Raw genomic sequence first — 26,961 nt, forward strand, 5'->3', positions numbered from 1 at the left:
TCTTGAAAGGGTATTTTAGTGCTGCCTTTGCCATCCTGTGACTGAAGTGAGCATTGTTTGGGAATGGGGTGGGTGAGGGCAGGCATCCAGCAGGGCTAGAGAAGTGACAGGGATTCCCATTCATAAGGATGCTAATCCCCAGGAAGGACAAGAGTTGGGGAATAACCTTATGTGGCTGTAAGGTTAACTGTCGGGATCATAAAGTTAGACCAAAGACCTTTGTTTGTAATAATTCCTAATCCACTTGTTCCAGCAATTCCCCTTGTCCTCCCAACTGCCCGTGTTGTGTTCCTCCTCCCAGAAGGTGAAACAGCTCTGTCATTCATTGCCTGATCGCTAGTCCCTCACTAAGCCCTCCATAATCGCTGGGCTGGTTTAGCTGGTTTAGTTTTTACTGCAGGTCCTGATAATGGAGGAAGGAAGTTTGTTTTGTAATTGGATTAGCACTGCTGGGAACAGCTTGTGCTCGGTCTCAGGGCTGTGCTGGTGGAGCCCTGGTCTCGTGCCACTCTGCCTGGTTGTGAGTCAGCTTGGGGCTGTGTTATCCCTGCACAGGACTTCACTGACCAAAATGAGGCTCACAGGGCTGTCTCCCGTGAAGACAGGCTGAAGGAATCCAGGCTGTTAAGCCTGGAGAGGACAAGACTTCAGGGAGACCTTAAAGCCCCTCCCAGTGCTCTCAGGGTCTCCAAGAGAGCTGGAGAGGGACTTTGGACAAGGGCCTGGAGTGACAGGACAAGAGGGAATTGTTTTAAACTGAAAGAGGGCAGGTTTAGATTAGTTGAGAAGAGATTCTTGGTCGAGAGGGTGATGATGCCCTGGCAGAGGTTGCCCAGAGAAGCTGTGTCTGCTCCGTCCCTGGAAGTGTTCCATGCCAGGATGGGTGGGGCTTGGACCAACCTGGGAGAGTGGAAGGTGTCCCTGACCATGGCAGGGGATTAGAACAAGATGAGCTTTTTAAGGTCCTTTCCAACCCAAACCATTCTATGATTCTATGAAAATACATAGTTTTGCAGGATGGAGGGAACCAAGAAGGATAAAAGACTGATAGAGGGCGGAATTGGAGCTTGCCGACCTGGGAAGCCAGCATCAACATCCCAGGCTATCCTGGCTCGTCCTCCTGTGGAAACTGTGGACTGAGTGGTGATTGGGGTTCAAAGTCCTGCCAGAGGCAATGGAGAGTGTCTGGCAGCCCACAAGGCCCAGGGCCCTGCTCAGTGTCATCTAAGCCAGAGTCCCTGGTGCCACCCAGACTGCAGCTCCAGTAACTGAGGCCTTCCCATGGGAAGTTTATGGTTCCCAAGGACTTCCTCTGCTGATCTGTTGGATAGGGAGAGCAAAATGAAGAAATGGAGACAACAGAACCCCCAGAAATGCTTCAGAGAAAACCTTGAAGTCCAGAGGAGAGTTGTCACTCCAAGTTGCAGACTAGGCCCATCCAGGCTTGCACCGAGAGATGTGGGGAAGATGTGACACAAGCAATGACCTACGAAGGAAGCCTGGGGGTCACAGGGTCTCCTATCCTTTGCCCTGGGAAGGTCTCCAGCCCTGTTTGTGATGCTGGTGGCCACAGCACGCAGGGGAGCTGCCAGCTGGAACAGGCTGGGGCTTGGAAGGAGAGATGTGAGAGGCTGAGACTTCTCCAGCTTGTCCTACAGAAGGCGGTTCCGGGGTTTTTTTTTTGGTTTTTTTTTGTTTTTTTTCCGGAGAAAGGTTGAGCTAAAAAGCATCTTGCTCTCTTCTGTTTTGAGTTGTAGTTGAGCTCTCACATGCCACAGGCAGGGGGAGGTAGTCCATGTGGGACCAAGTCTGGAGACTGCATCACCCCACACAGTGAGGGCTCTTGCATTCGCGTTTGACTTCCCGCCTGTCCCAAAGGAAGTGGCACGTCACATACCAGAACAGGCAAGAGAGCAAGCACAAGGCTGTTTTTCAGTCCCCTTGCATACCAGACCCTGCACTCCCTGCTCAGCTGAAAGTCCAGCTTTTGGGACAACTTTAGGCTCTGGGGCTTCAGCACTGGCAGCCCTGCAGACATCCCAGTAATTCCTGCTGGCTGCTGCTCCCACTCAAAACAGCCATGTTCTTGCTGGGCTGGTTCTGCTTGGGGCCATAAAGAGCAAGATCCTTCTTTTATCATAATCCATGTCATTCCTGTCTTGGCATCTGCAGTAAATGTCTGTCTGTCAGCAGGGCCGTCAGGGCACAAGGTTGGGTCACCTTTTGACAGACTCACAGGTTTGGGGTGTGGAGTGGGAGCATCTGTCTCCTGTGGCTTGGTGTAGGAATGGAATGGATGGGAACGGGTGGATGGATGGGAATCTCTCATGGCAGTGCTTGGGGGACACAGCTCAGCTCTGCTCTCCATTAACAGTGCAGCTCCGGGGCTTGTGTGTGCTGGGCCCGGGGCAGCAGAACGGACCATGGCTCCCTGACGGCAACAGTTCATTTCCGTTTAGACAGAACAATTTCAATGTCAGTTTGCCAGTTCTTTGCCACCGTGCGACTCAAGACCCAAGTTTCCAGTTTTCTTCCCCACCCAACTCCAGATGATCTCTGAGCTCGAGGACTGCAGTGCGTTTGGGGGAGCTGCCACCCGGCCCAGGGAACAGCTGGGGACAAGAACACGGATTTTCTGCAGCTCCGCGAGTCCCCACGGCATCCCCGCACTCCAAGTTACCGCACTGCCCCTGGCGCGCTCAGCGGCTCTCTCTGGCTCCTGCCCTGCTCTGGAGCAGAGGCGCCCGCGGCGGGGTGAGCGCGGGAGGCGGCGGGGCGGACACGGGACGGACACGGGACGCACCGCACACCGGACACCGGACATTGTCACTACGAGGTCGCTGCGGCAGCGCCGGGCAGGGCCCGCGGCTGGAGCGCGGCTGCCGCCTGCCGGCCGCACCGGGAGCAGCGGGGCCGGACCGGGAGCAGCGGGGCCGCACCGGGAGCAGCGGGGGCCGGAGCGCGGGGGGCGGGGCCGCACCGGGAGCAGCGGGGGCCGGACCGGGAGCAGCGGGGGCCAGACCGCGGGGGGCGGGGCAGCGGGGGGGCGGGGCCTAGCACTGTGTGGGGCGTGATCTGGCGTAAGGGGCGGGGCCTCGCAGCCATGTCGGAGGGGGCGGCGGGAATGGCGGCAACGGTGGAGACGCGGCTGCGGCGGAAGCAGCTGCTGAGCGCGGAGGAGGCGGAGCTGTTCGAACTGGCGCAGGCGGCGGGCAGCGGGCTGGACCCGGAGGTGTTCCGGTGAGCGGCGGGGCCGGCACCCACGGGAGCCGCCGGTGCCGCCGGAGTCCCCTCTGACGGGTGCTGCCGGTGCCGGGTGTCTCCCCCGCAGGGTGCTGCTGGACCTGCTACGCATGAACGTGGCACCGCTCGCCGTGTTCCAGGTGCTGAAGTCCATGTGCGCCGGGCAGCGGCTCCCGCCGGGGCCCGAGGGCGGCCCCGCCGCGCCGGCGCCGATCCCCGCCGACAGCCGAGGTACGCGGCGGGCGGGGGCGGAGCGGGGCGGGCGGGGGGCGGCGCTGGGCCCTGCCCCGCTGTGTTCCCGCGGAGAGGCCTCGGGGCCTGGCCGGACCCCGCCGCGGCCCGGAGCTCGCCCGGCGCTGCCCCGCGGCCGGGCCGCCGCGGGAAGGGGCCCGCGGGCCGCTCGGCCCAGCCCGGGGGGCGGCTCGGGGTGAGCCCCGGCCCGGCCCCAGTGCTGCCCGCGCCCTGTTTGTCTTAATGCTCATTCTTTTTAGCCAGCGCGGCCTCCGGGGGGAGGTCGCTGCAGTACTTGTGCTGCGTTTTGTAGCCTCCTGGCTCTGCCCTTAAACAGAAAAAAACACTATAATCTACAGTATTATTCAGTACTGCTTTGTTTGTATATAACTCAAAAAAAAAGTTTCCGGGCCATGAGGAATCCCTGGAAAAGGAGGAGAGCTGTGTTGCTTCTTTTACTCTGTTCCGATGTGCGTGGTGGATTCTAATGGTCATGCAGCGGTTTCCATTCTACAGAGATAGTATTTGTGTAGGAAGATGAAGTAGAAGGCGGGGACTGTCAGCTAAAATAGTTACTGCTTTTGAATGCATTTATTTCTCCTTACTACTCCAGTTTCCATGGACAATAACAACCATAGCCCTGAACTTGTGCCATATATACATATACTAGATATAATTTTATTTTATTCTCAACCAGTTCTAATAAAATTTCTGTTAACTCCCTGTAGTGACTTATGGCTCGCCAACTCTGTGGATTATTTCCAAAAGGTTTAAAAAGAAATAACTAAAATAAGTCTGCTGTCACTAAGTCTGGATTCCCAATGGAAAAGTTCATCTCTCTTGTGCTTAAAAGTGTGTCAGAAAGAGGCAGTGCCCCTGTTTGGGCATGTTTATTCTCTTGGCTGTGCTTGCAAGTCCTGTTGGAAGTGAAGTTGAGAGGGGGATTAATTTGAAAAGCAATCAGTTTGGGGATAAAGGAGTTATGCCACAAACTGGCACCTTCATAATGGCAGAGCTCAAGGAGAATCCCCTCTTTGAGCAGCTGAGGGGAACTTGGGAAATTTCCTGATGCCCAGAAGGAGTGTGTGGGTAAAGTGTCCAGGACTCCTTGGACTCACCATGAACAGGTTTCCCTTTCTCAGGAGATGCTCTTGGTTAACAGCTCCCTGTTGAGAAGGAGATTGTAGTGAAGAGAGCAGCCTCACATGTCACTGAGAAATTACTCTGAATATGCACAGGGGCAAGGGAAGACACCTGGCTGACTACTTTTTCCTAGACGAAATGGGAAAGGTGCGGCACTTGGATTTTTTCAAGTGTGATGCAGTGTGCTATTCTGGTAGCACATTAAGAGGAAATATCCCAAAAGAGCAGAGATTTTGATCAAAAAATGCTGTTAAATTTTACTCTCTCTTCTCTGTTGGTGCTCCAGCTGTTACTGGCTGCTTAAACTATGAAGGCATGTTACTGAGGTTTTTGTTCCTGTCTGTAATGTGGAGCAGCTTTTGTTCTCTCATGTTTGCTCTTTGAGTGGTACTTTCTGGACAAGTGAGCTTTTTTTTTTCTAGCACTGGGCTACTGCTGTGAGCTAATTTTAGCTGGTAGGGGGCTCACTCAGGCCAATGGTGACTTGTTTTTTAATCAGCATTAAATTTCTCAAGAGGAAAAGCCAGAAGCCCTAAGGTATCATTGGTGTTCCCTTAGATGTTGCCTTCTATCATCCTACTGCAGGCACCTTAGAGAAGCTGAGATTGCAGGAGTTAGCAGTTGTTTTGAGAGCTTACTTCTGTGCTAATTCTGCATCTTCAGCAGAGCATCTCCTGGTCTGAGTCAGATTTCAGTCCTAGGGTGTCCAGCCAGGCTTTTCTTTTTGTAGTATACCTTCAAAATTGGCATGTTGATATCCTGGGGTGCTCTAGGGCAAGCCCTTGGAAACAAAAACGAAGTGTTCTGAAGTTCAGGGAAAGCTGGTGTTGCTTGTGGTAAATATATCTGGTATTAGTTTGGCTTTCAGTAGCCAGTTTGGCCGATTGTTGCCTTATCTCCCAAGTCTAAAATATGTCCTCGGTGCAAGTTAATGCACTGGAATTGCTGGAACAGGCAGGTTGTGCCCACCAAGCCACAATTTTGCTGCAGATGTGGTCAAACATTAAATGCTAAGCTTGGATTTTCCCTCTTTGCAAGCCATTGCTTGTTAATGGTGATGAAGAAGCGCTTAGGCCTCCTCTTTCTTTTCACATTCATCCCTGACCAAATTCCGATGGACAGCACTTCTGTACCTTGTCAAAAGGCTTGGTCTTCCCAGCTCTGTCAGAGTTTTTTGTTTTCTGTAAGCTTGTGTTAGGTTAGGACCCTAATTCACTTTGAATGAAAGCTTCTCTATTTAGTTTCTGCTGACCCAGGTGACTTTGCTGTCACACAGCACCCACTGACATCAGCTCATTTCTTTGTGAATAAAATTAGCATTGAAAAACTAATGCTCAGAAAATGGTTTAGGCAGAATTTAAGCTCAGCAGGGGCTTATCACAACTTTAGTCCTGTGGTTTAATTTCTGTGAGTATAGGAAGTGCTGGTAAGATCCTGTTAATAAGAAGGATGTATTTTGTCCAGTCATCCTTGTAAGGATCACAGAATGGTTTGGGTTGGAAGGACCTTAAAGCTCATCTCATTCCACTCCCTGCTGTGGGCAGGGACACCTTCCACTACCCCAGGTTGCTCCAAGCCCCGTCCAGCCTGGCCTTGGACACTTCCAGGGATGGGGCAGCCACAGCTTCTCTGGGCACCCTGTGCCAAGGCCTCAGCACCCTCACAGGGAAGAATTTCTTCCCAATACCTGATCTAAACTTACCATCCTTCAACTTGAAAATCGCTTCTCTTTCACTGAGCTTATTTCATTCTGTGTACTGTCCAAGTCCATCCTTCAGGAGTTGGTAAGTGTTAACAGGGTGTCTGGGGGTGGCCTCTGGGCTGGATTTTTTCTGCAGGAGGGTTTGGTTTGCCTTGCCTTGCCTCCTTTCCTGTTAGGAGCTGCTGTAAGGAAGGGGAACCTAAGTGCTACCTGCTGTTGGCTCTGCAATCTCTTGTTGGAAGACGTTGCTTCCATTTAAGAAGAGGATGGTGCAGCTTTCACACAGGTCCAGGCTGGGGGAGATGCCTCTTCTGCATCACTGGGACTTGTGTGGTTACAGCCCAAGCTCTGTGCTTCTAACAAGAGCAGTGATTGTCCTGCGCAAGCTTCTCAAGCTGCTTCTTGCGTTTCAGCTCAGCCCCTGCACTTCTTCCCTGTCAGAAAGCAGACAAGCGGCTGAAGGAATCCTGATCTCACCAAAGATCACCCAAGCCTGCTCTGCTCCAGTTGTATCAGTAATGAGATCCTGGCTTAGGCTTCCCAGCATGTCATGGTGCAGGGAGGCTTTTAAGAACAGCTAAAATAAGGCTGATGAAACTGACCTGATCAGCACTGTTGGTGGTGGGGGGTGCCCTGTAGTTATCTCAGCTTTTGTGCTGATGAAGCATCAGGGAGTCTGAAATGAGTAGCTCTGTATTTTCCCACAGAGCACAGTGATGGTGTTCTGTGTTGGCTGGTGACTGAATCCATGACAGCTGCCTGCAAATTGCTGTGTGTGGGTATTGGAGCATCCATCTGGCATATTTAGCTGGATGCAGCTTAATTCAAGCCGCACTCAAAATGGCCCCTCAGCATTTCATTTGTGAGGGAAAGTGCTGGTTTGAAATAGAAATAATTTTCCAGGTATCCTTTTGTGTGTGTGAGGGGGAGGGTTCTGTTAAGGACATCGGTGTTGAGTTTGTCCCAGACCAGACATATGTGTAATTAAGTATCCCATTTTCTCACATACTATTTCTCTGCTTTCTGTTTCCATCAGCCAACCCTCAGGTCCCTGCTGGTTCCCCTGCAGTTTTCTACCTCTCTATACACATGCATATGTCAATGCCCTGCTCTTTTTTTTAGGCTGATCTTAGTCTTTGATGCTTCTCTTGCTTTTTGGACTCCAACCTCTTTTTTCACATTCCCTACTTCCCCAGAAAGAGTGTCTTCCCATAAAATTACTTCCCAAAGCTTTGCCCCAGGTAATTTCTCTTCTGGATGTGTTGTTAACATGAGCTTGCTTTTCAAAACCCATCTCCTTTGTGGGCCTATGGTTTGGTGTGTGGATTTTAAGGCTGCAAGGAACTAATTGACATGGGAAGAAAGGAGTTGTGCATAGGAGGGGTCAGAATGCTCTCCTTCCCAGGGAAACTCTCAAGCTCCAGTGCCTCTTGGAAAAAACACTGAGCCCATCATCAGCCATGGGCTCTGTCAAAGGTTCACATGGTGAGATTTTATGGTCTGTGTGGAAAAATATTTTAACTACTTCCTTCCTGTGTAAATATTTAGATACAGTCAAGACCTCAGAATTATAAGTGTTGCTGTTCAGTTGTTTTATAAATACTCCCTGGTGTATTACACAGCTTGTTGCCAGCTTTGTATTTCTTGTGTGTTCTTCTTGCCGTCTTTGCGGGGTTTTTTATCCTTCCCTGTTTATCCATTTTTCTCACTTGTTTCTTTCCCTTTGTGCAGTCTGTCTGTAGCTGTGACCAGCCTTTTGGAGTGGTGACTGTCAGCAGTCTTGGGTGCTGCAGGCTGGCCATGCCAGCTGCTTTGCATTCCTCTTCCACTCAGCCTCTAGTTATCTCAGGGTTCAACTTGATGTGGGATTTGTAGTGTAGACTTCTGTGTGAAAGAGATAAGGATAATGCTGAGACAAGGAAAATTCTGTATAAAGCTCTGATGTGGCAGACGGAATCCCCTTGGAGATGCAAAGGATTTATCTTATATTTATTTAATCTGGGGTTTATACATCATACAGTGATTTTTCCTGTGGGTTATACTGGCTATTATGCTTTAATTGTAAATTAAATATCTCCATGGGATCTGAGTGGTGGCAATGTGTGCCTTGCACCTGAAAATATTCCCAGACACTTTGCAGTCTGCATGTCTTCTCTGAAAAAAGATATACACCATGACCTAATGGTGACTTACATAGGACTAATTAAAGGACTAATAGAGTCCTGATCATGGTTTTCTTACTTAGGTGCTTATACTCAGTTTTTTTCTAGCACCCCATCAATACCACTCCAATAAGTGGATTTCCTACAGTCGCTGAGGAGCAGTTAGGTTGCCTTCTGGATTTTATCCTGCAACTCTCACTCCCTCCAGCTTTTCCTACCATAAACAATAGAGTTTAAGCCTTCTGAATTAGAGGCCTTGTTTCGTGTTCTGTGAAATCATGGACACGGTAAATACATGGGACAAGTTCTGTGCACAGAGCATTCCTGATGTGAAGTTATTGCTGTTCTTCTCCCTTCCCCCCAGGCTCACATTCCAAAATGAATATTTTTTTCTGTATTGTAGGCAACCAACTAGTTTCAATTTATAGACCTCTGTTATCTTCTGGTACAGAAATTGGCATTATGTCAGTAATTTCTCAGCTGTACTGTGCTTTCTTGGATGGCTGAAATTGCCTTGGTTAAAAGTTCCTGTGCCTTTCCTCTCCCAGGAGGCAATAATAAATTTTGATGCTCTCAAAAGACAGGTGATGGGTAGTGAAGTAGGCTTTTCTACTTCAGCAGAAATATCAGACAAACAGCTTTTTTATTCCTTATCCCAGGAATAAATTGCAAAAAATCTAGGCTGGAATGCTCACAATCTGCTGTGGCTCTAGTCCCAAAAGACCAGGTGGCCATGGAGGTCTCTGTCCTGTCACACTTATCCTGCAGGAGGATTGCAGGGTTACCTGGACTTTCCTCTCTCCTGGACATCAAACTAAATGCTGCACTGGGATAATTTTTTAAATTTTTTTCAGTCTTTTCAGGCTGATTAGCAAGTTGGGGTTTTTTTCCTGTTTTTCATGCTCTGCAAGGCAAGACCTGATAGAAAGGGATTTAGAGGAATACTGTAAATGCCGGACTTGTTGTATGGTTTGTTGCACGGTAATGAAATACGAGTTTGAATGATAACTCTGACAGTTCATTCTTTCCCCCCACCCTACCAAAGAAACACTCAAAAAACCAGACTCAATAGAGCTCTCAGAGAAAAGTGAGGGACTTCTCTCATCGTCTCTTTCTGTAATCTTGCTTGCAAGAGAAGGAGAGAAAATGAGATATCCCAAGTGTGGTGATGAAAACTAACAAAATGAGGAGCAACCAAGGACATGTGAGAATTTGCATGGAAAAGGTGGTGTGTTTCATGTTGATCAGTCATAGGAGAGAAGCTCCTGTGGCTCTGCTGAGCAGTCTTGAAGGGAGCCATTTATCAAAAGAGCAGGAGAGGTGAATGATTTGGGCTCTTGACTGATGTTTTAGCTCTGGAAATAGCCCAGATTATGTATTAACTGCTGAAGATATGGCAGCAGCTTTGAAGATCTGAGAACTGTGTGGCAAAAGAGAACAGTTTGTGGGGCTGATGTCAATATATACTGCAGGAGATATCTTGAGATTGTTGAAGCCCTGGTATCCCTGGCTGCTACAAGTGAATGTAACAAAAGACATTTATGTATTTATTTATTTATTAGCCAGTGAGAGAAGAATCTGTAGTCCTTGTTACTGCTCAGAGGCAGGAAAGGATCCCTTGAGGAAAGTGGTAGGTTGAGTAGAGAGGAAACTGAAAGAGAAGAGCTTTAGATTTCTACTTCTGAAAGCATATTTGGGGTTCTTTTCTTTCCTAAGGCTGATTGACCTTCTCTTGCCTCCTGCTCAACACAAGGCAGTGCTTCTTTCTCCCTCTGGTACTTAAGACTGCTTGGGTCACATACCATTCTTCCCAAACTGTGTCTGGCTCTTGAGGAGATAAACAGCTCCTGCTTCTGGGGTCATCTTTGGGGAGGCAGTTATTTGATTAGTCTTTCTCTTGACTTATCTCTTCCTTCCATAGCTGTTTTGGTTGCAGACTATATAGCTATTCTGTGGCAGCCAGACACATTCAAGGTAAGGGCCTTACCTTACTTATGAGTCTCACAGGGGAATGACTTCCCTCCCTGAGCCAAGCAGAGGAAAACCTTAGGTGATGAACTGACCAAAAACCCCCACCCCTTCCCCTGTGCTGTCAGTGGGAAGGAGGGAGGGGCTGGGGGAAGAAAAGGTGTTCTTAAGACCTTATTTTACTTCTCTGATTTTGTTAGTAAGAAACTCACTTTGTGTCTCTAAGATGAGCCTGTTTTGCTCTTTGAGTGTTTCCTCCCAGTCCTTATCTCAATACATGAAGCCTTTGTTAAATTTTGTCTCCTCTACCCAGGTGTAACATGGGAGGGTGAGTGAATGGCTTTCATGGGTGCCTGGCATTTGGTCAATGCCAAACAGTGACAGTCACCAAGGAAAATATCAGTGAAATCCTTTTGTTTGTCTGTAGTACTTGAGTTACAGAGAGTTTATGGTCGTTGAGCTGCTTTTGTGCTTTGTGGTAATTGAATCTGTTATCTCTGATAGTGTAACTGAGAGAAGCACAAACCATGCCTGTCGCTGCACACTTCAGAAGCTGTCCTTGTCTGGTACATGGGTCTGCACAGGCTGCTTCCAAAAATATTCTGGGTATTTATGCAGTTTGTCTGGTTTGTTTTACTGTGATTTCAAGGCTAGGGGGATGGAGGGCACGTGCTTTGAGCACATCTTCTCTTCAAATGACTCTTTCTCCCCAGGTTGTTCTGGCTGGGTCAGAACGTTGGGGGCCTGACTGCAGTAGTGCTTAAGGGTCCCAGTGTGTGTGTGCACACCGCTGGAGTTGTACGTGGGTTGAGGACCTGAGCAGGGGGAGGACATTCACCTGGGCAGACATCCAGGATTGCTAAAAGCATCATGATGAATAATGCTTTTATTCCTGCCACTTCTTCTCTCAAATACTGTGAGATCATGTATTACCTTTGCGCAGTATGTTTGTTTTTGTGAACAGCACTTGCTTTAATGAAGCTGCTTAAAGTGCCTGAGCTACAGCACAGCTGGCAAGGCTGGTTGGCTGCCAGGGGATGGTGACTGCTGGCACATCACTGCCATGCTTGACAAGAAGAGAGTTTTTCAAGAGCACCTGACTTGGCTGGGATAAGTGAATGGATTTTTGTGCCACTCAAATTTTACAGATTAATAATGGCCACCTGCTCCTACTTGGAAGTTCTTGGATTGTCTTTCTGGTGCATCAAGGTGTTAACTGGTAGTATTCATGTGAGTTCTCTTTCCAGACAGCTGCTTCAAGGAGACAGGATGGTCTGGCAAGTAACTGTTCACTGTCCATAGCACAGATGATCCAAGATGATGCTTTCCAAACCATGTCCATGGAGACTCCAGAGTCTAGAGCAGCTGTTGATGTTGTGCAAGTTGCACTGTGAATAGTTGCCAGAATATCACTCTTCATTTAAATTGCATGCATGTAACTATAGCCCACTGTATTCCTGTTTTGTTTTCTTGTTGCTATTACTCATTTTTATGATATTTCATGGAGGTTAAATTCTTTAATAAAAGCTGTACATCATGTTCCTTTTATTCCCTTTCCTAAAGTGAATCCTACTTCTCACCTGAGGGAGCGGCAGGAAAAGTCAGTGTTCCTCATTCCCTCCTGACATTTGTATCAGCAACACTGAGTCTGTCACTCTCTCCTCTGACAGGATCCTGTTGCCCCTTGCCTCCCCCAGCTTCTAGCTTTGTACCCAATGCTGCTCCCTGCTCCTGCTTTGCTTCTTAGAGCCTGTCAGTTGTGCCTCCAGGAAGGGAACTCTCACCTCTTGAACTCAGTAAGAACATTTGAAGTCCTGTGTAGAAGTCTGAGTGCCTGAAAGCCCCAGAAAATGATAGGAAATCCAAATCTGCTCATTGAGTGACAGAAATGATGTGGAGAGAAGTGTGTGTGAACTGATGATGTGGCAACAGTCTTAGGCACCGGTGGCCACTGGCACATCCTTTCACTTACCCCAGCTTGAGGTGTTGGAAGCTCTTGGTGTTTAGCTGTTTGCTAACAAACAAACAGTGCTGTTTGCTATGCTGCTGTTCCTGTGTGGAATGACTGGAACAAAGTGTCTGCTTACTTTGTAGATTACATGAAAATTAAAAACTGCTTCTACTGTAACTTCTTTGGGTTTCATGGCACTGATACCTGTTGGGCTGAATTCACGAATTTGCTTTCTGCACTGGATGCTGAAGATGTTTGTGAGATCTAATGGAATTTTGCCTCCTGCATGGTTCCTGAGGGAATGCTTGTGGCTAGCGGCTGTGTGGTGATGCCTGGGTTGGGATGTGAAAATTAATGGATTTATTTGTTTATTCAGGGAGAAATAAAACCAGCTCTGCTGTCAGTGGCTCACAGATTCTGGTTGAAAGAAGCAGCCGGGAGGGATCTGCACAGAGGATGTCCCGACAGCCAAGTGCAAGCCGAATGCAGAAGGCAGGAACCTCTGGGAAGAACAGCGGGGGAGGCAGCAGTACCTAAATAAGGACTTAGAACAGATGGATTTTGATGCTTGACAGTGTATATAAGTTGTGCTTGTTAAATCTGCTTGTATGTATTAACCTAAAAACACGATTTCTAATACAGGGAACAGAGCTGTTGGTTCTTATTTCCAAAACTTCCTTTGGCCATGTGGACTGCTAGGAAATGTTCCTTCATTTGGTTTCCCCTGTTTCCCCATGTGCCTATTTACAGCATTCTAGCACCTATATCTGAAACCAGATTGATCTCTCCCAAGACATAATCCCATGTTCAGTTCTCCCAGTGGTGCTGTTGTGATTATTCATTTGCAAAGTGTTACAGCCCCCTTTGCCTCAGGAGTCAGGTCAAATGAGGAGGTTGTGCCAGATATGGGAGGGAATAGCTCCATGACTTAGAACAAGACACATACAAGTACCTAAAACAGGTAAGTGGGTTTATTGGAGCTCAAGTGTTACCATGCATGGCTCCAGAGGGTCTCAAGGAGATAGGGTGCCTCCTAATGGCTCTGGGAGCTCAGGGCCTGTTGATGAATTCCATGTCTCTAATTAGGAGAAAGTGCCTCCATTCTATGGGTGTTAGATGGTGATTCCTAAACCCAAAATCTACCTCTCACTGGCTGTGGGTGCAGAGGAGCCCGCCGAGCCCAAGATCCTGGCTCTCCCCTGGAGACAAGATACTTCTCTTTAAGAGAGAGAAAATGTATCGCTCCCAGGGATCTTTGAGTTAGATATGTTAAACTGTTGTGCTCCATTGGTGTTCCCCCCTGCCGTCCCACCCCGATACATGTATCTCCGGCTCCCCCTGCCCCTCTCCTCCCCTATCAATATCCCGGGTTTTCCCCTGTCCGGGAGATTAGCTGTTGCTGGCTCCCTTTGCCAAAACTCTGCCTGAATAAAGGATTGTGCGTGGCTGAGCGCTAGACCAGCTTTCTCGTCCCTTCTTCCCGTGTCGCCTGCCTGCCGCCGCTGAGCCGAGCTGGAATCACTCGCCTGCCTGAAGCCGCTCACACGCGCTTCGGCCCAGCCCTTTTCAGGGCTGCTTCTCTAGAGCAGTTGCGGTGCTCTGGGCTTTCTGTTGCCGTGGCAACAGGCCTGCTTCAACAGGTGCTAAAATGAGATTTGCAGGGTCTGGGTTTCTCCTGCTCTGATCAGCTAACGAAGTCCAGCTGCTCCCCTGGTAAAACTGAGGGTGGAGTCCAGAGGCCTGAGGGCAGGCACAAGTTACAGTACCAGTGCTGGGCCTCAGGAGAGCAGACTTTGGCCTCTGTGGGCATCTGCTTGATACAGTCCCTTGGGTTCGAGCCCTGGAGGGAAGTGGCACCCAAAGAAGAAGGTTGATATTCTAGAATATCAATGCTCAAGAGTGGTCCCACCTGAGACCATCCCATGCCTGAGCTCCAGCTACAACCCTGACATCCCTTTTTGGAGCCATATCCCTGGCCCCTGTCACCCCTGCACCCCATGTTCAACCCCTCCCATAACCTCAGCCTTATTCCCTCCAGGCTCTGCAGAGCTGTAGATGCTGCAGTGAGTTGGGGTTTGACTGGGGTGCAGCACTTTGGGGCAGGGGCTGTCCTCTGTGGCACTTCAGCTCAATGTCCTGGGGGCTGTAGGTCCCCTGAGGTTGCCAGGGTCACTGGAAGGGACAGGGCAAAATGTGGGGCGTTTTTGATGGGTGTTAGGGTCAGACAGGGCTGCAGGGAACCCTCCTACCATGAGACAACATTAGGTTAGGTGATTAAAAGCTCATCTCCTGGAATGAAGACAAGCAGGGGGAGGTGGAACCCTGGGAACCTCCACTATGCTGGAGATTCCCTGTCCCAGCTGCTCCCAGGGCTCTTGCTGGGCTCAGAAGGGTGGCTCCTGTCCAGAGGGTAAATGGGGCCACGTGCAGGTCATGTCTGGTCCCTCGCTAGGGAAAAAGGTCACGGTACATGATACAAGGGAAGAGCATTTTTGGATTGTGAGTTATGGGATGTTTGGGGGAGGAACGAAAAGGGGGGAAAAGGAGGGATCAAGGTGGTTTAGGGGAGCCATAAATGTGGGAAAACAGAGACATAAAGATATGATGGCCTGCGTGGCATCTAATGCCCATCTACCAGTCTGGGATTACAGACACAGTCTGCCTCCTGTGGTCACACATTGAGCCTTCCTGGTGGCTGAAAGCTGGGGACATGGACATTTGTCAGTCTTAGTGTGTTTAATCAGGTGCATGAGCAGGACACTGACTGATGCACTTTCTGTGCAAAGCTGGATTTTGACAATTACTCACTGTTTAAATGGGCAATGTTGACTGTAGCATTGCCAAGGAGGCTTATAAAATCCACAGATAATTTTATGAGATTTTTTTTATAAAGCAGTTAAAGCAGATAAGCAAATCAAATTAATTAAAGCTCTGTCAATATTTGCACAGAGATGTGTGATGTTAAGGAGAATTCGTACTACCTGAGTGACTTCAGAATTCACAAGATTTTAGAAGGGTAATGTGCAAACACTCACCCAATAAATCGAGGGCTCTCAATCTCACAGAGTGACCTTGCACAGCATCCTGACTCAAGCAGAGGAGTCCTTCTCTCAGGACAACTGACTCTACTGCCCTGCCTGCCTACCAAGGCTCCATCTGTACCCCAGCTGCTTCGTATTTGTCGTCAGATGGTCACAATAAACCTTGCTGGCTGAGGTCTGACCGTCAGCCCCTCCACAGCAGCAGCAGGTGGCATGGTTAGTGCCGCATACCTGAGGTCAGCCCCAGGTCTGAGGGCTGCTGGAGCCAGTGCACCTGCCACAAGTACCCAGTGAGGTTTATCCTTAAGGTGGAATGAACACCTACAAAAGGAGGAGTAGGGAAAACGGGGAGAGCCTAGAAGCTCTTCTAGTGGACCATCCGCCAGCGCTGAGCAGCGCGGGCAGGATCTATGTTTTCCTACAAACTATTCCCTTGCCCCATCGTTGTCCAAAAAGGAAGGGCCGGAGACGAAAAAAAAATTGAAATTCGGGAAAAAGGAAAGTGGCCCGTACGGGGGTCGAACCCGCGACCTTGGCGTTATTAGCACCACGCTCTAACCAACTGAGCTAACCGGCCTCAACGATAGCGCTTTCGCGCCACTACTTGGTGACCCAGCCAGGGCTTCGCGTCCGAGAAAAAGGAATAATGACACAACTAGCAGAGGATGGTTTCGATCCATCGACCTCTGGGTTATGGGCCCAGCACGCTTCCGCTGCGCCACTCTGCTGCTGCTGCCGTCATAGGGGGACCGCAGCCCCAACAAGTCCAGAGCCCCACCGGTAGTGGCAGCACCGACAAACACCAATCCAGCCGTGCGGGGTGACCGGACACCCCGGCAGCACCGGGGGACAAGGAACGGGCGCACTGTGGTGCCCCACGTCCGGCTATAACTGGGACTTCCTTCCGGGAACCACAGGTCAAGTCCCTTCTGTGCTGCTGAAAGCGGAACAGAGGCGTAGCCCATCTGGTATCTTCTGGTTTTTGGCTTGCCTGGTAGGAGCTCCCGTTCACCTGTCGTGTACAGCCACCCGTCCATCAGATTTTAGGAAAGCAGGCAAGGGTCTTATGGGGAACATATAAGAAGGCAGGTGGGTGGATTTTTGCACAAGTTTCTCACAAATTCATGGTTTCCCAAACTGCTGTCAGTGGGAGATATATTTATATTTTGGAAATAAAAAACAGATGAGAACATAAAGCCTGTGTCTGGAGCTACTCAGCACATCACACACCTTGTGTCTGCCTTGGACAGCAGCACTGTGTTCACAGCAGCACTGCGGCAGAAGGACTCAGGCACAAAAAGAGGATGAACTGTCAGCACTGCAATGTGACTCCTCATTTTGAGGAGAAGCTGAGGATTCCCCCCCACGTGCTTACCCAGCATGGAACATGTTTTGCCCTGAGGGGTTGCTGGCTGTGACTTCGTCCCTCTTCAGTCCCACATCCTCTTTCTAACAGACACAAGGAAGTGGGGTGGACCCTTGGGAAATCGGTGTTCTGATCCCGGGGTGAACATCCCCCAAAAATTGTCTATCCTGTTGAGATGCTGCTGCCTTGTACCATCAGTATCTTGCCCCCTGGAGTACTGAGGTGTGTACCACAGCCATCGTCAAAAAAAGGGACCTCTTACCTCTGAGACACTTTTGGGTCCAAGAACTGGGCCGCTGCAGATGCTAATTAAGGTGGGGAAGACACCTTCAGGTGTCTGCCAAGGAAGGTGGGAACCTTCCTTGAAATGGAAAAAATATGACCATAAAGGAATAAGGGACTGGTTCCGGTTCGGTTCTGTTCTGTTCTGTTCTGTTCTGTTTCTATTCTGTTTTGCGGGAGAGGCAGGACTGGTTCCAGTTCTGTTGGGTGTTGCTGCTGGGGTTGATTGTCTGTCTTGTAACACATATAAATACTAATAAAAAACTACTGTTCCTTTCCCCGTATCTTTGCCTGAAGGCCCCATAATTTCAAAATTATAATGATTTAGAGGGAAGGAGGTCATGTTTTTTTTCATTCCAAGGGAGGTTCCTTTTAAAGCAAGACAAGTAGCAAGAAGTTCAATTCTAGCAGTTCAAATGTCAGTGTAAATCCTCTTTATAGGAAGCTGGCTTTACCATTCCTTCTGTAAAACTCCTGGCACCTCAGCTTCAGGTGTAAGTTTGAAAACCCAACATGTTAAGAGTAATTATTAGAAGCTCAGAATAATGGAGGCTGGAAGAAACCTCTACAGTCTCTGGTTCTCCCCTTGCACACAGCAGGCCACTTGGATAAGGTCTCGTCCACTAAAGTTTTCAAAAATTTCAAGGACATTTTCACAAACTCTCTGGGCAGCCCGTTCAAAATCTGAATATTCTAAAGGTAGAAAAATATTCCTCATATCTAATCCAAATTTCCCATGTTCTGACTTGTGCCCATCATCTCATATTTTACCACTGTAAAAAAATATTTGCCCTCATTTTCTGAAAGAGTATCTACCCCCACACTAAGCAGTTGCAGACAGCAATATGATCTCCTTTACCTAGGAATGGACAAGGATGATGAAACCCAAAAACTGCTTTTTCTGCAAAGTTCCCTTGTGTTGATATGAAAATAAACAGCAGCGACAGTTCTGAGCCTATATATGAAATGACTCTGTTTTATGAGCACAGACATTGTCTGTACCAGCATCCCCTCTGAAGGGGAATGGTAAAGCATTTGACCAGCTGGACTGCAGAGACGGAAAAGGTGGAAGATGGAGAGCAATTTCACTCCAATGTGATGCTGAGACATTTTATAAAGAACAGGCCTCCTCCCACAAATACCCCCAAATTGCTTAAGTGGCCTCATGAAATGCAGGTCATGCCTTTGTCCCCACCTGGGCATTGTCAGTCTTCATCATCACTGTGCGACAGCAGAATGCTTCTCTTGCCAGGTGCAACCAGCTGCAGCAGCAACACTGAAATCCCTCTCATCTGGCTCCTGTACCAGCGGTGAGGGGCTGTCATGGAGTTACTTTACCTTTAAGAGAGTTGGAGTTGCTGGGAAGTGCTTGGAGTCTTTTCTCCTGACCAATTATCGGTCATTGCTGAGAATTGACAGCAGTTTAGGGCATTGAAAAGTGGGATCAACTTGTGAACCCTACCTTAAAGTGTAAAACCAGAGCTCTCTTGTTCTCTTTGTTTCCTGGCTGTGAAGGGTGGCGGAGGTCCAGGCCTCCCGTCCCTGCCCAGGCCATGCGGCCGGGCGGGGATGGGGCCGGGCCTGCCCCGTCTCCCGGCCGGGAGATGGGGGGGCCTGGGGAAGGTTTTCCGCGGGCCCTGGCCGGGCCAAGCCGATCTCTGGCTCGGCTGCAGGTTTTGCTGTACCTAAATTCACTCAAAACTGCCGAGTGAAGAAGGAGAGAGGCTCTGGACCTGCAGTGGGCTGGGGCGGTGACTACACTCTCCAGAGCAGCTATGAAGAACTTTCCATCGAAGACGGCTCCAGCTCCTGTTCAGCAGAGATCACTGAACCATCTACAAAAGCCTGGGCAAGATTTTAACTCTTTCATTACCCAGATGAGACTTGCGGATTAATCTTTTTATCCAGAGAGAGAGAGAGAGAGAGAGATCAACATGAAAAGAGACTTTATAAACTACCAGTGACAGGAAAGAAAAGAAGCTTCAGAAGAGGTAGAGAATTAAGAAGATGCTTTAATTAAGCTGAAATATCTCCCTGTTAAAAGTATGGAGATGGACAATGAAGTCCTGAAAAGAACTCCTTTAATTCATGATAAAAGATCTAGAGAGGAATAAAGTGTTCAAAGTGTAAATTTGAGTAAAAAGTAGAGTAATTATGGTATAGTGAAGTGCTGGGAGATTTGAAGCCTTGAGAGGCAATGAGAAAACTGTTTTCTAGTGAAGCTCACAGAAACAGATGAAGAAGACTTTTTTGCCTTTGAATAACTTATCCTTAAAAATGCAATCTCTAGACTCATGGCCCATACACACTTCAGAGTGATGTGAAAATGGGAGGAGTGAACTCTAATAATAGCAGCTCTGGGCAGCTAACATCAGGGCAATGGAAAACTATAACAAAAATAGTTTTCTTGTGAGAAACTCCATAAATTAACAAGAAGAAACTTGTTTCTCTACAAAGACTGGTAAAAAGACTAGGAAGAATTGGGACTGTTTTAACCATCAGAGTTCCAGAGTTTTTGTCTCTGTTGTCATGTGAACAAGGGAATAATAGGTAGATAGGAGATGGAAAGGTTTTTCTGGAAGTTTATTCTGGTGTTCTTATTATTGTGGTTTGTCAATAAACTTTCTTTTTTTTCCCTTTTGAAAAAGCAAAAAAAGAAAATCTCACAGCAAGAAATAAGTAATTTTCTTAGTTATTAGTTTAAAACCACGACAGGGGCCCAGCCCAGAGCCATCTCAGCTGGAAAAACACACTCGTGAAAGCAGAGGGCCCTCCAGGACCCCAAGGGCTGGTGCTGCGTGAGCATTTTTCATCAACCTCATCTGAGTCCCTGGGAATGGTACTGGGGAGAACCAGGCATGGGAGTGTCAGGAAAATTAATCCACGAACACCAGAGGTTTATGTCCAAAAAGGAGACAGAGGAGTCCTTTTTCTTTATTCGAATAAAGGGAGAGGCCATGGGGCATTCCCCTGGGGTCTCTCAAATTTTTGGAGGGCGCAGCCTCCTTTTTATCCTAATTCCCGGCCGCTTGTCCCTTCTCTCTTTCCCCATAGGCTGAGGTACTTGAGAGGTACAGGCTTCCCGGAACGCTTGACACCTGGGGTACCTTCCCCCCCCACCCCCAATGCATAATCCCTTCTTAACTTTTATGGAATTCATAGTGTTCTTTCAGTGCCTCTTTGATCTTCTACTGGAATCCATCCCATTGTTTCTGTCGTCTCTCACTGATAGCTACATCTTATCAACTGACCCACAGCTTGTTTGTAAAGACAAGCTCATCATTCCTCTCAGGAGGAAACCTGTCCATCAAAACACATGTGCCACGGCGGGGAAGAGGACCAGGACTACAAGTTGTGGTTTGCCATCCAAGGTTACAGAGCCACAGCCTGAGGCCTCCAAGCTGCTCTTTGGGAGCAAGTGAAACAACAAAACTTGCCCTGCGTTGGCCGGGAATCGAACCCGGGTCAACTGCTTGGAAGGCAGCTATGCTCACCACTATACCACCAACGCATCTGCACTACCTGCTGCTCCCTGCTCCTACACTTCCCATCCTGGCCAGCTCCAGGCACACATCGGCTCCTGCTGCTACTGTGGGCACTGCTGCAAGCTGCCACAGAGTACAGGTGTTTCCATGTGTGAGGCATTGGCTGGTAAACTCGAGCTGGGCTAGACACCAACAAGAGAAGATCACCACCAGGGCATGTCTAGGCTTGGAGCAGGAGCCTGGACAGATCAGGACTGCGCTGCAGGCACAGACTCCACAGACCTGTGGTGTGGATGTGGGAGAGATGGATCTGTGTGTCCAGTACCAATCTCCAGTGCTGAGCAGCCAAAGAAGAAAAGGATCAGGCAGACTCCCTTGTTTATGAGTGCTGGTGGTGCTTTAGGGGACGTTGGTAGTGGCATCACTGCCCACCCACATTGCGCCAGTGTAGGTGCTTTTGTGAGTACATACCTGTGGTGGGGTAAGCACAGCCACCCACCTACCCAGCTACTCCCACCCCACCTTCAGTGAATGAGAAGCATAGAAAATAAGATGAGAATTCTTCCAGGACAAAATAAACACTGGGACATGGCTTTACAAAAACTGTTGCTGGTAAAGCAGGCTCAACTTCGGGAAATCCATCTTTGGCCAATTGAAAAAGGTTCACATAGTGAGTAACAAAAAAACTGAAACTAACATTAAACACAACCTTTCCTTGCTCTTATCCAGGATCAGCTTTTCTGCTTCACTCAACATTCTTGTAACCAAAGCAGCATGGTGTTATGAATTTTCTCTCTGCTCTTCCTGACCCTTCTTTTTTCCCTCCTCTCTCTGTCTGGCATTGTTTACCCTCTCTGCATTATGTTTTCATGGAGGCCACAAACTGCTGATAGCTCAGCAGTCTGGCACGGAGATGGAACCATCTGTGTGCAGCACACGGCAGCCCCTTACCTCTTCCCCCAGAGACCGCCCTGCAGCACTCTATGTCTGCTCCACTGCCAACACCCAGGCACCACCAGCACATTGTCCCTGAGGAATGCCTGCTTAGCCCTGATCCTGGATCACCCTATAAGTAGTCACAGCAGCAAACAGATTAGGACAGAGAATGGTCCCAGGTCTTTGAGTCAAGCCCACACTGGGAAGCTGGGGATTGAGCTGGCCTCAGGGGGGAAAAGCTGTGCCTGCTGCTCCACAGCCACCTGTGGGACATGCCAGGTGGCAGGGCAGAGGGTAGAGGAGGGCCAAAGGTGCACAGAGAGCCAAGCAGGGTAAAAGTTGTTGGGCAAGGCAGCATTTGTGAAAGAGTGCCCTAGCAGAAGATGGTTTTGATCCATCAGCCTCTTAATTATGGGTGGAATTCTGATAGTAATGCACAAGGAAAGGTCCCAGCCCAATGCATGGAGGAGTTCAGCCTGGAAGAGGAAGGTTTATGTTTACAGTACACTTCTTTTGACCAGTGACATGAATCTTTTGGGGGGAGGCTACTCAGATACTACCGTTGACATAATCACTCTGTGCTTTGCCTTTGTAGGTGGAGAGGACAGATCCTCAGTGGGGTGTTGTCATTGTTTTAAACAAATGTTCTATTATTTTATTGCTCATATGGGATGTTCTCAGCTTGTGAGAGCTGGTTTAGGTTGGGTCTTCAGGTCACATCCACTGTGAGGTAAAAACTCTTGGTCATAGGCAGAGTTTTTGAAATTAAGCAGGTTGCAGAGCTGTTAGTGCCTTGCCTTTCACAGGGGCTGTGATGGGCTGCACTCCCCCACAGCTCCTGGCTTGTCCTCCCTCCTGGCTCAGCTCTCCCATTGTTGCAGCCCATCAGCCATTGAGGGATGCCTTCAAGACAGGGAGACGAGGAGCTTCCCTATCTTCCTGGTGCAATTCCTGTCCTGCCTGACATTCCCAAGGGTGGGAGATGGTTCCCAGTAGTGCCTGGGCTGGCCCATCCAGACCTCCTTAACAAGGCACTATTTAGAAGTGAGGCAGGCTGGCTTCAGCTCCTTCCTTGGGGCAGCTCTGCGTGGAAACACACAGGGCTCTAAGTGCAAGAGCCCTCTGGGCAGCCCAGCTGTTGTCCATGGCACCCACCTGTGGGGTGGTACCTGTGCAAGTACCTGGAGTGTCACAGCTGCAGCGTGGTCAGCTGCCCCGGACTGGCAGGATTCAAACCTATGCTGGGAAACCGCAATGGATTTCTCCTCCATCACCTTTCACTGCTTGGCCACAACTACTTGTTCCAGCCTGCCCCACCCTGCTCATCAAACCCCCTGTACCACGACACCAGTGGCCAGGCAAGTGGTGTTATCACCACTTCAGACCAAGGCTCCACTCCAGATGTGTAGCTGGGGCCCTCATGGGTCCCTGAGGCCACATTCCAGAGGCCTGAGAGGCACAGCCCCAGGGGAGCTGCAGCTCCATGAGCCTTGGCCTCAGCCAGGCATCTGGGATACCCTGCCCTGTGGCTGCGGGAATTCAGCCTCGCCTGTGCTCCTCCCCCTGACAAACCCAGAGCGAACCAGCTGCAAGACCAAGAATTCCCTTAACCAGACCAGCTGGGTGGTGAAAGGTGCCTCACCACACCAGGTGCTGTTGCATGATGCAGCTGGGAACGGCCCTGACCATTACAGCAGCATCAGCTTCCCAGCCACGGTGGGGAATAGTCAGTTATCCCGTGACCCACACTTGGTGGGGTTTGATCTATTTCACTGTGTCCGAGGGGGATTTTTGATAAGTACATTTACACTGCTACATGCAAATCTGTACTTTTCTCCACCTATGTGAGTGTTGATAGTGGTATGGAAGTTATTTTAAAGCTATGATTAGGACATTTTTATAAATGAAGCAATTCCTATAGAATAATTTTATTAAATCTATCAGTGATCAAGTGCTAAACCCTCTTGCTCCTTTCAATTTTGCAACTATACTATTTGAACCATTACCCTTCTGCATTCCCTGCCTCCATGCAAATTGTGCTAAATTATTCCAATGCAATTTTCATCTCTCTACTGCATTTAGTAGCTAACTCTGGCATCAAAATCTGATGAAGTCACATTGCCTACAGCTGGATATAGAAGGGTTACTTTTCTATGTTTCACTCCATAGTCAAGTATTCAGCTCTTCCAGATAATTCCCATAAGACCAAGAGAAGATGGAAGTGTCAAGATTGATTTTCCTATGCTTCTGTGAAGAAGCTTTGACAGGGCTGAAAAGTTACTCAAAATATTTGTATTAACTCTCACAAGGAACAAATTGGCACCGGGCCCTGCAGGGCTGTGATCTCCAGGTTGCAGAGCCAAGCTCAGTGACGGAGCCTTTGATGCTCTGGTGCAATTTCTGGGAGTTCTTTGTGCAGCTGCTGGTAAGTTCAGGACAGCAGCCAGTGCTCACCCTGGCAGAGCAAGTGGTAGCTGAGGGAGGAGGAAGACAAATGAGCACAACTCTCCAGCAATGCTGCACAAAGGCTTTAATGAGAAAGAGCAAAAGCGGTGGCACAGAGCAGAGACCGAGGAACATGTGCAGGGGCCGGGGAGGGAAAAGGGCCCAGAGCTTGCCAAGGACAAAGAGGATGATGTGCCGGCTTCAGCAGATCTGACCGCAGCGGGGGATAGACAGACACAGGCCTGAACCCCCCAGCCCAAGGGAGCCCCCAGAAGAGATGGGAACCCCTGAGGTGCTGAGGGAGCTGCCCACAGCAGCTGACAGAGAGGATCCCATGGCTGTGCTCTGAGGGAAAGAGGTGAGGATGGGGCCTGGCATGGTCACCACCACCGGGGAAGGCTCGATGTACACCGTGGAGTCAGCACAGCGGGCGAGGCACGGCTCGCTGCAGCTGCTTGCGAGGGGCGTTGGGCCACAGGGGCCGCAGGGCCGTGTGGGACAGGGTCTGCAGCAGGACATCTCTTGGTGCAGGAGGCAAGGCTGCAACACAGAGCAGGGAGCAGGGAGCAGCCTCAGCATCAGTCTGTCTCTCTGTCCCTCAGCTCTCTCCAGGGACACATTTGGTCTCCCAAACACACTCTGTGCCTACAGCTGCCACGACCCTCTTTGTGCCCTCCGAGTGGCATGGCAGAGGAAGGCTGCCCCATTTTGGGAATAGGGCCCAGCACAGAGGCTTTAAGGCCCCTGTGGAAAGGCGGCTCACAGCCCATTTCCAGAACAGACATGGCTGTGTTACACATGTCCGGGCCTGCACTGGGACATTTTGTTACTCCACAGCAGGTGCGAATTCTGCTGGGCACATCCCCCTGCAGCTGAGCCCCATTGATCCCCTTCTGCTGGAACAAAGCTCCCTCTTCCCAGCTGTCCCCGGCCACCAGCATGGAAGAGCTGACAGACCTTCAACACTTCTGTGTCAAGGCCAAGCTGAGGCAGCCGAAGGACCAACCTGGGCAGCTTCCACGACAGCAGTTCAGCCCACAGGGAGGCATGGAGCGGACTCAGGCTTACCTTGTTCCTCAAGGAAAGGGAGGCCAGAGAGGAGGATGCAGAGCCTGCAGCAACGCAGCCTTTTATGCTGTGTCCCAGAGCCCTATGGGGCCACAAACATTCCTTGTTTGTAAAACATTCAAGCCTCTGGGAGTGGCCACTTGCAAGGCCTCACTGCTGATGAAGTCCTTGCCTCTTTCATCTCAGGCATTTTTCTCCAGTTTCATACCACCCAACAGGGAAATGATTCATCTGTGTCCCAGCTTCCTAAGGCTACTTGACTTGGTAACCCTTGGTATAACCCTCAGGTCGGTATATAAGGTGAGTTGAAATGAATTTGTGTAGTGTCTATTGCTTCTGTCGCTCATTCTTCGTGATAGTTAATTTGGTTCCAGTTACAGTGAAGTTCAACCACAAGAGACACCTCACGTCAGCTCTCAGAAACTTGCAGTGCAGGCACTCAGGCTAATCCTGAGAGTAATTTCTCCCACGAGTCATCACAGACCTACAGAAGACTGTGGGTCAATTGAGGCAGAAAGTCAACACTGAACAACCCCATAGCAGGGAAGAGACACAATTCTGCAGAAAGTGGCAAAGCTCAGTGGCAAGGAAAGTCCACATTCTGCTGGAAGGATGTCCCCTGCAGGCCTGAGTGACAGCCATGTCATTGCTTACAGTCCGTAGGCTGTACCACGGCCTGTTTTTGTGATCAAACAGATGCCATGTCCTTTCCTGAAAGAGACTCACAGCCACACCGACCTGTTTTGCTCAGTGTGCTCATCCCAGAGGCCAGAGACCTGGATGGTGGCTTTGGAGAAAAGGCTGAGGGCAGGGAGCCCAAAGCTCATGGTTCTCTTTCCTGGGTCAGGGATGGGGTTTTCCATTCCATGCATTTTACATTTCAAAGGGACACTGGATCAGTCTCCCAGAGCACATGGGTGTCATCATGATGTGGGAGAGTTGGGAAAATCCCTGAGCTTCAGGCAAACCCGAGTCACCAGTGTGGATTTGAGTGAACTGGGTGCCACAGACTTATGTGTTCAAGGGATAGCAGTGTTCATATCCTCAATCATCATATCCTTCTGCTGCCGTGAAGGGCATTTCCCCACCTTTTTTCCCCCCATTTGTGGATCATCTGGTGCTTCTCTGCAATCTCCTGCATTTGCTGTCTCCCAAGTCATGGCCTTTTGGTGGCAGCTCAAGGGCTGTGGTGACTCAGAGTACCCCAGATCAGCCCCAGAAGGTCTGGATGGTGTTCTGGAGGTCTTGTGCTCCTATCAACTGCTAGGGGCAGATCAAACTGCCCCAGTTCCTCAGCAGGCTCTGGGACTTGTTCTGCTGACTTCTAAGCACTGACACAGCTTAAGAAAGAAGTCACTGTCCCTTGTGCAGGTCTCCGAGGCCTGTCCCTCATCTTACCCTGGGGAGCCCTGGGATTTCCTTTATTGCAATTTCGGATTGCTGCCTCTTGCCCTTTGGCAGTGCTTCTCTCAGGAGAGTCTGGTTTCAGTTCTCTCCAGAACCTCCAGGAGGTGGTAAAGACAGCAGCTCCATGCCCCGCTCCACACCTTGCTCATCCCCACCAGGCTGCACAAGTGCAGTGCCCTCAGCCTCCCTCCATGAGCCGGGTGCTGAAGCCTTTATGTTCTGTCTGGCCCTTCTGCCAGTGCCTCTCTCCATAAGAGATTACCACCACCTCCCTTGTCCCTGGGGACACCAACCCAGATATGGCTTCTGCAGTGCCAAGGAAAGGGCACCATCCATAGAGTGGCCAGATTCCAGGCTTATGAAATCTGGAGAACCAGGACATGAGAGAGATCTGGAGATGGACAGTAAGGAACTCTTAAGATTGGGGGTGAAAGCTTCCCAGAGGACTCAGAGTGAAATCTCTATTGGGACAGACTTTCTCCTTTCTTTCCAGCCATTCTACCCCAAAGGGGGTCCTTGGCACTGGTCTGG

At 49.5% G+C, this 26,961-nt stretch overlaps 1 protein-coding gene and 3 non-coding genes across 4 annotated transcripts; 1 reads left to right on the forward strand and 3 right to left on the reverse strand.

Moving 5' to 3' along the window:
• The first annotated feature begins 3,082 nt into the window (after positions 1-3,082).
• LOC147650759 (mitotic-spindle organizing protein 2B-like) lies at positions 3,083-13,856 on the forward strand. Its single transcript, XM_086848583.1, has 3 exons — positions 3,083-3,240; positions 3,332-3,474; positions 12,777-13,856. The coding sequence occupies exons 1-3, from the start codon at positions 3,104-3,106 to the stop codon at positions 12,935-12,937; spliced, it is 441 nt and encodes a 146-aa protein (XP_086704709.1). The 5' UTR covers positions 3,083-3,103; the 3' UTR covers positions 12,938-13,856.
• A 2,088-nt stretch (positions 13,857-15,944) lies between these two features.
• TRNAI-AAU (transfer RNA isoleucine (anticodon AAU)) lies at positions 15,945-16,018 on the reverse strand. Its single transcript has one exon. It is a non-coding gene; the product is annotated as a tRNA-Ile (tRNA).
• Positions 16,019-16,097: 79 nt separating this feature from the next.
• TRNAM-CAU (transfer RNA methionine (anticodon CAU)) lies at positions 16,098-16,169 on the reverse strand. The gene has a single exon. It is a non-coding gene; the product is annotated as a tRNA-Met (tRNA).
• A 4,359-nt stretch (positions 16,170-20,528) lies between these two features.
• TRNAG-UCC (transfer RNA glycine (anticodon UCC)) lies at positions 20,529-20,600 on the reverse strand. Its single transcript has one exon. It is a non-coding gene; the product is annotated as a tRNA-Gly (tRNA).
• Between the last annotated feature and the right edge of the window lie 6,361 nt (positions 20,601-26,961).

Source organism: Cyanistes caeruleus, chromosome 13, assembly GCF_971803275.1.
Source record: "Cyanistes caeruleus chromosome 13, bCyaCae1.hap1.1, whole genome shotgun sequence".
NCBI lineage: Eukaryota > Metazoa > Chordata > Aves > Passeriformes > Paridae > Cyanistes > Cyanistes caeruleus.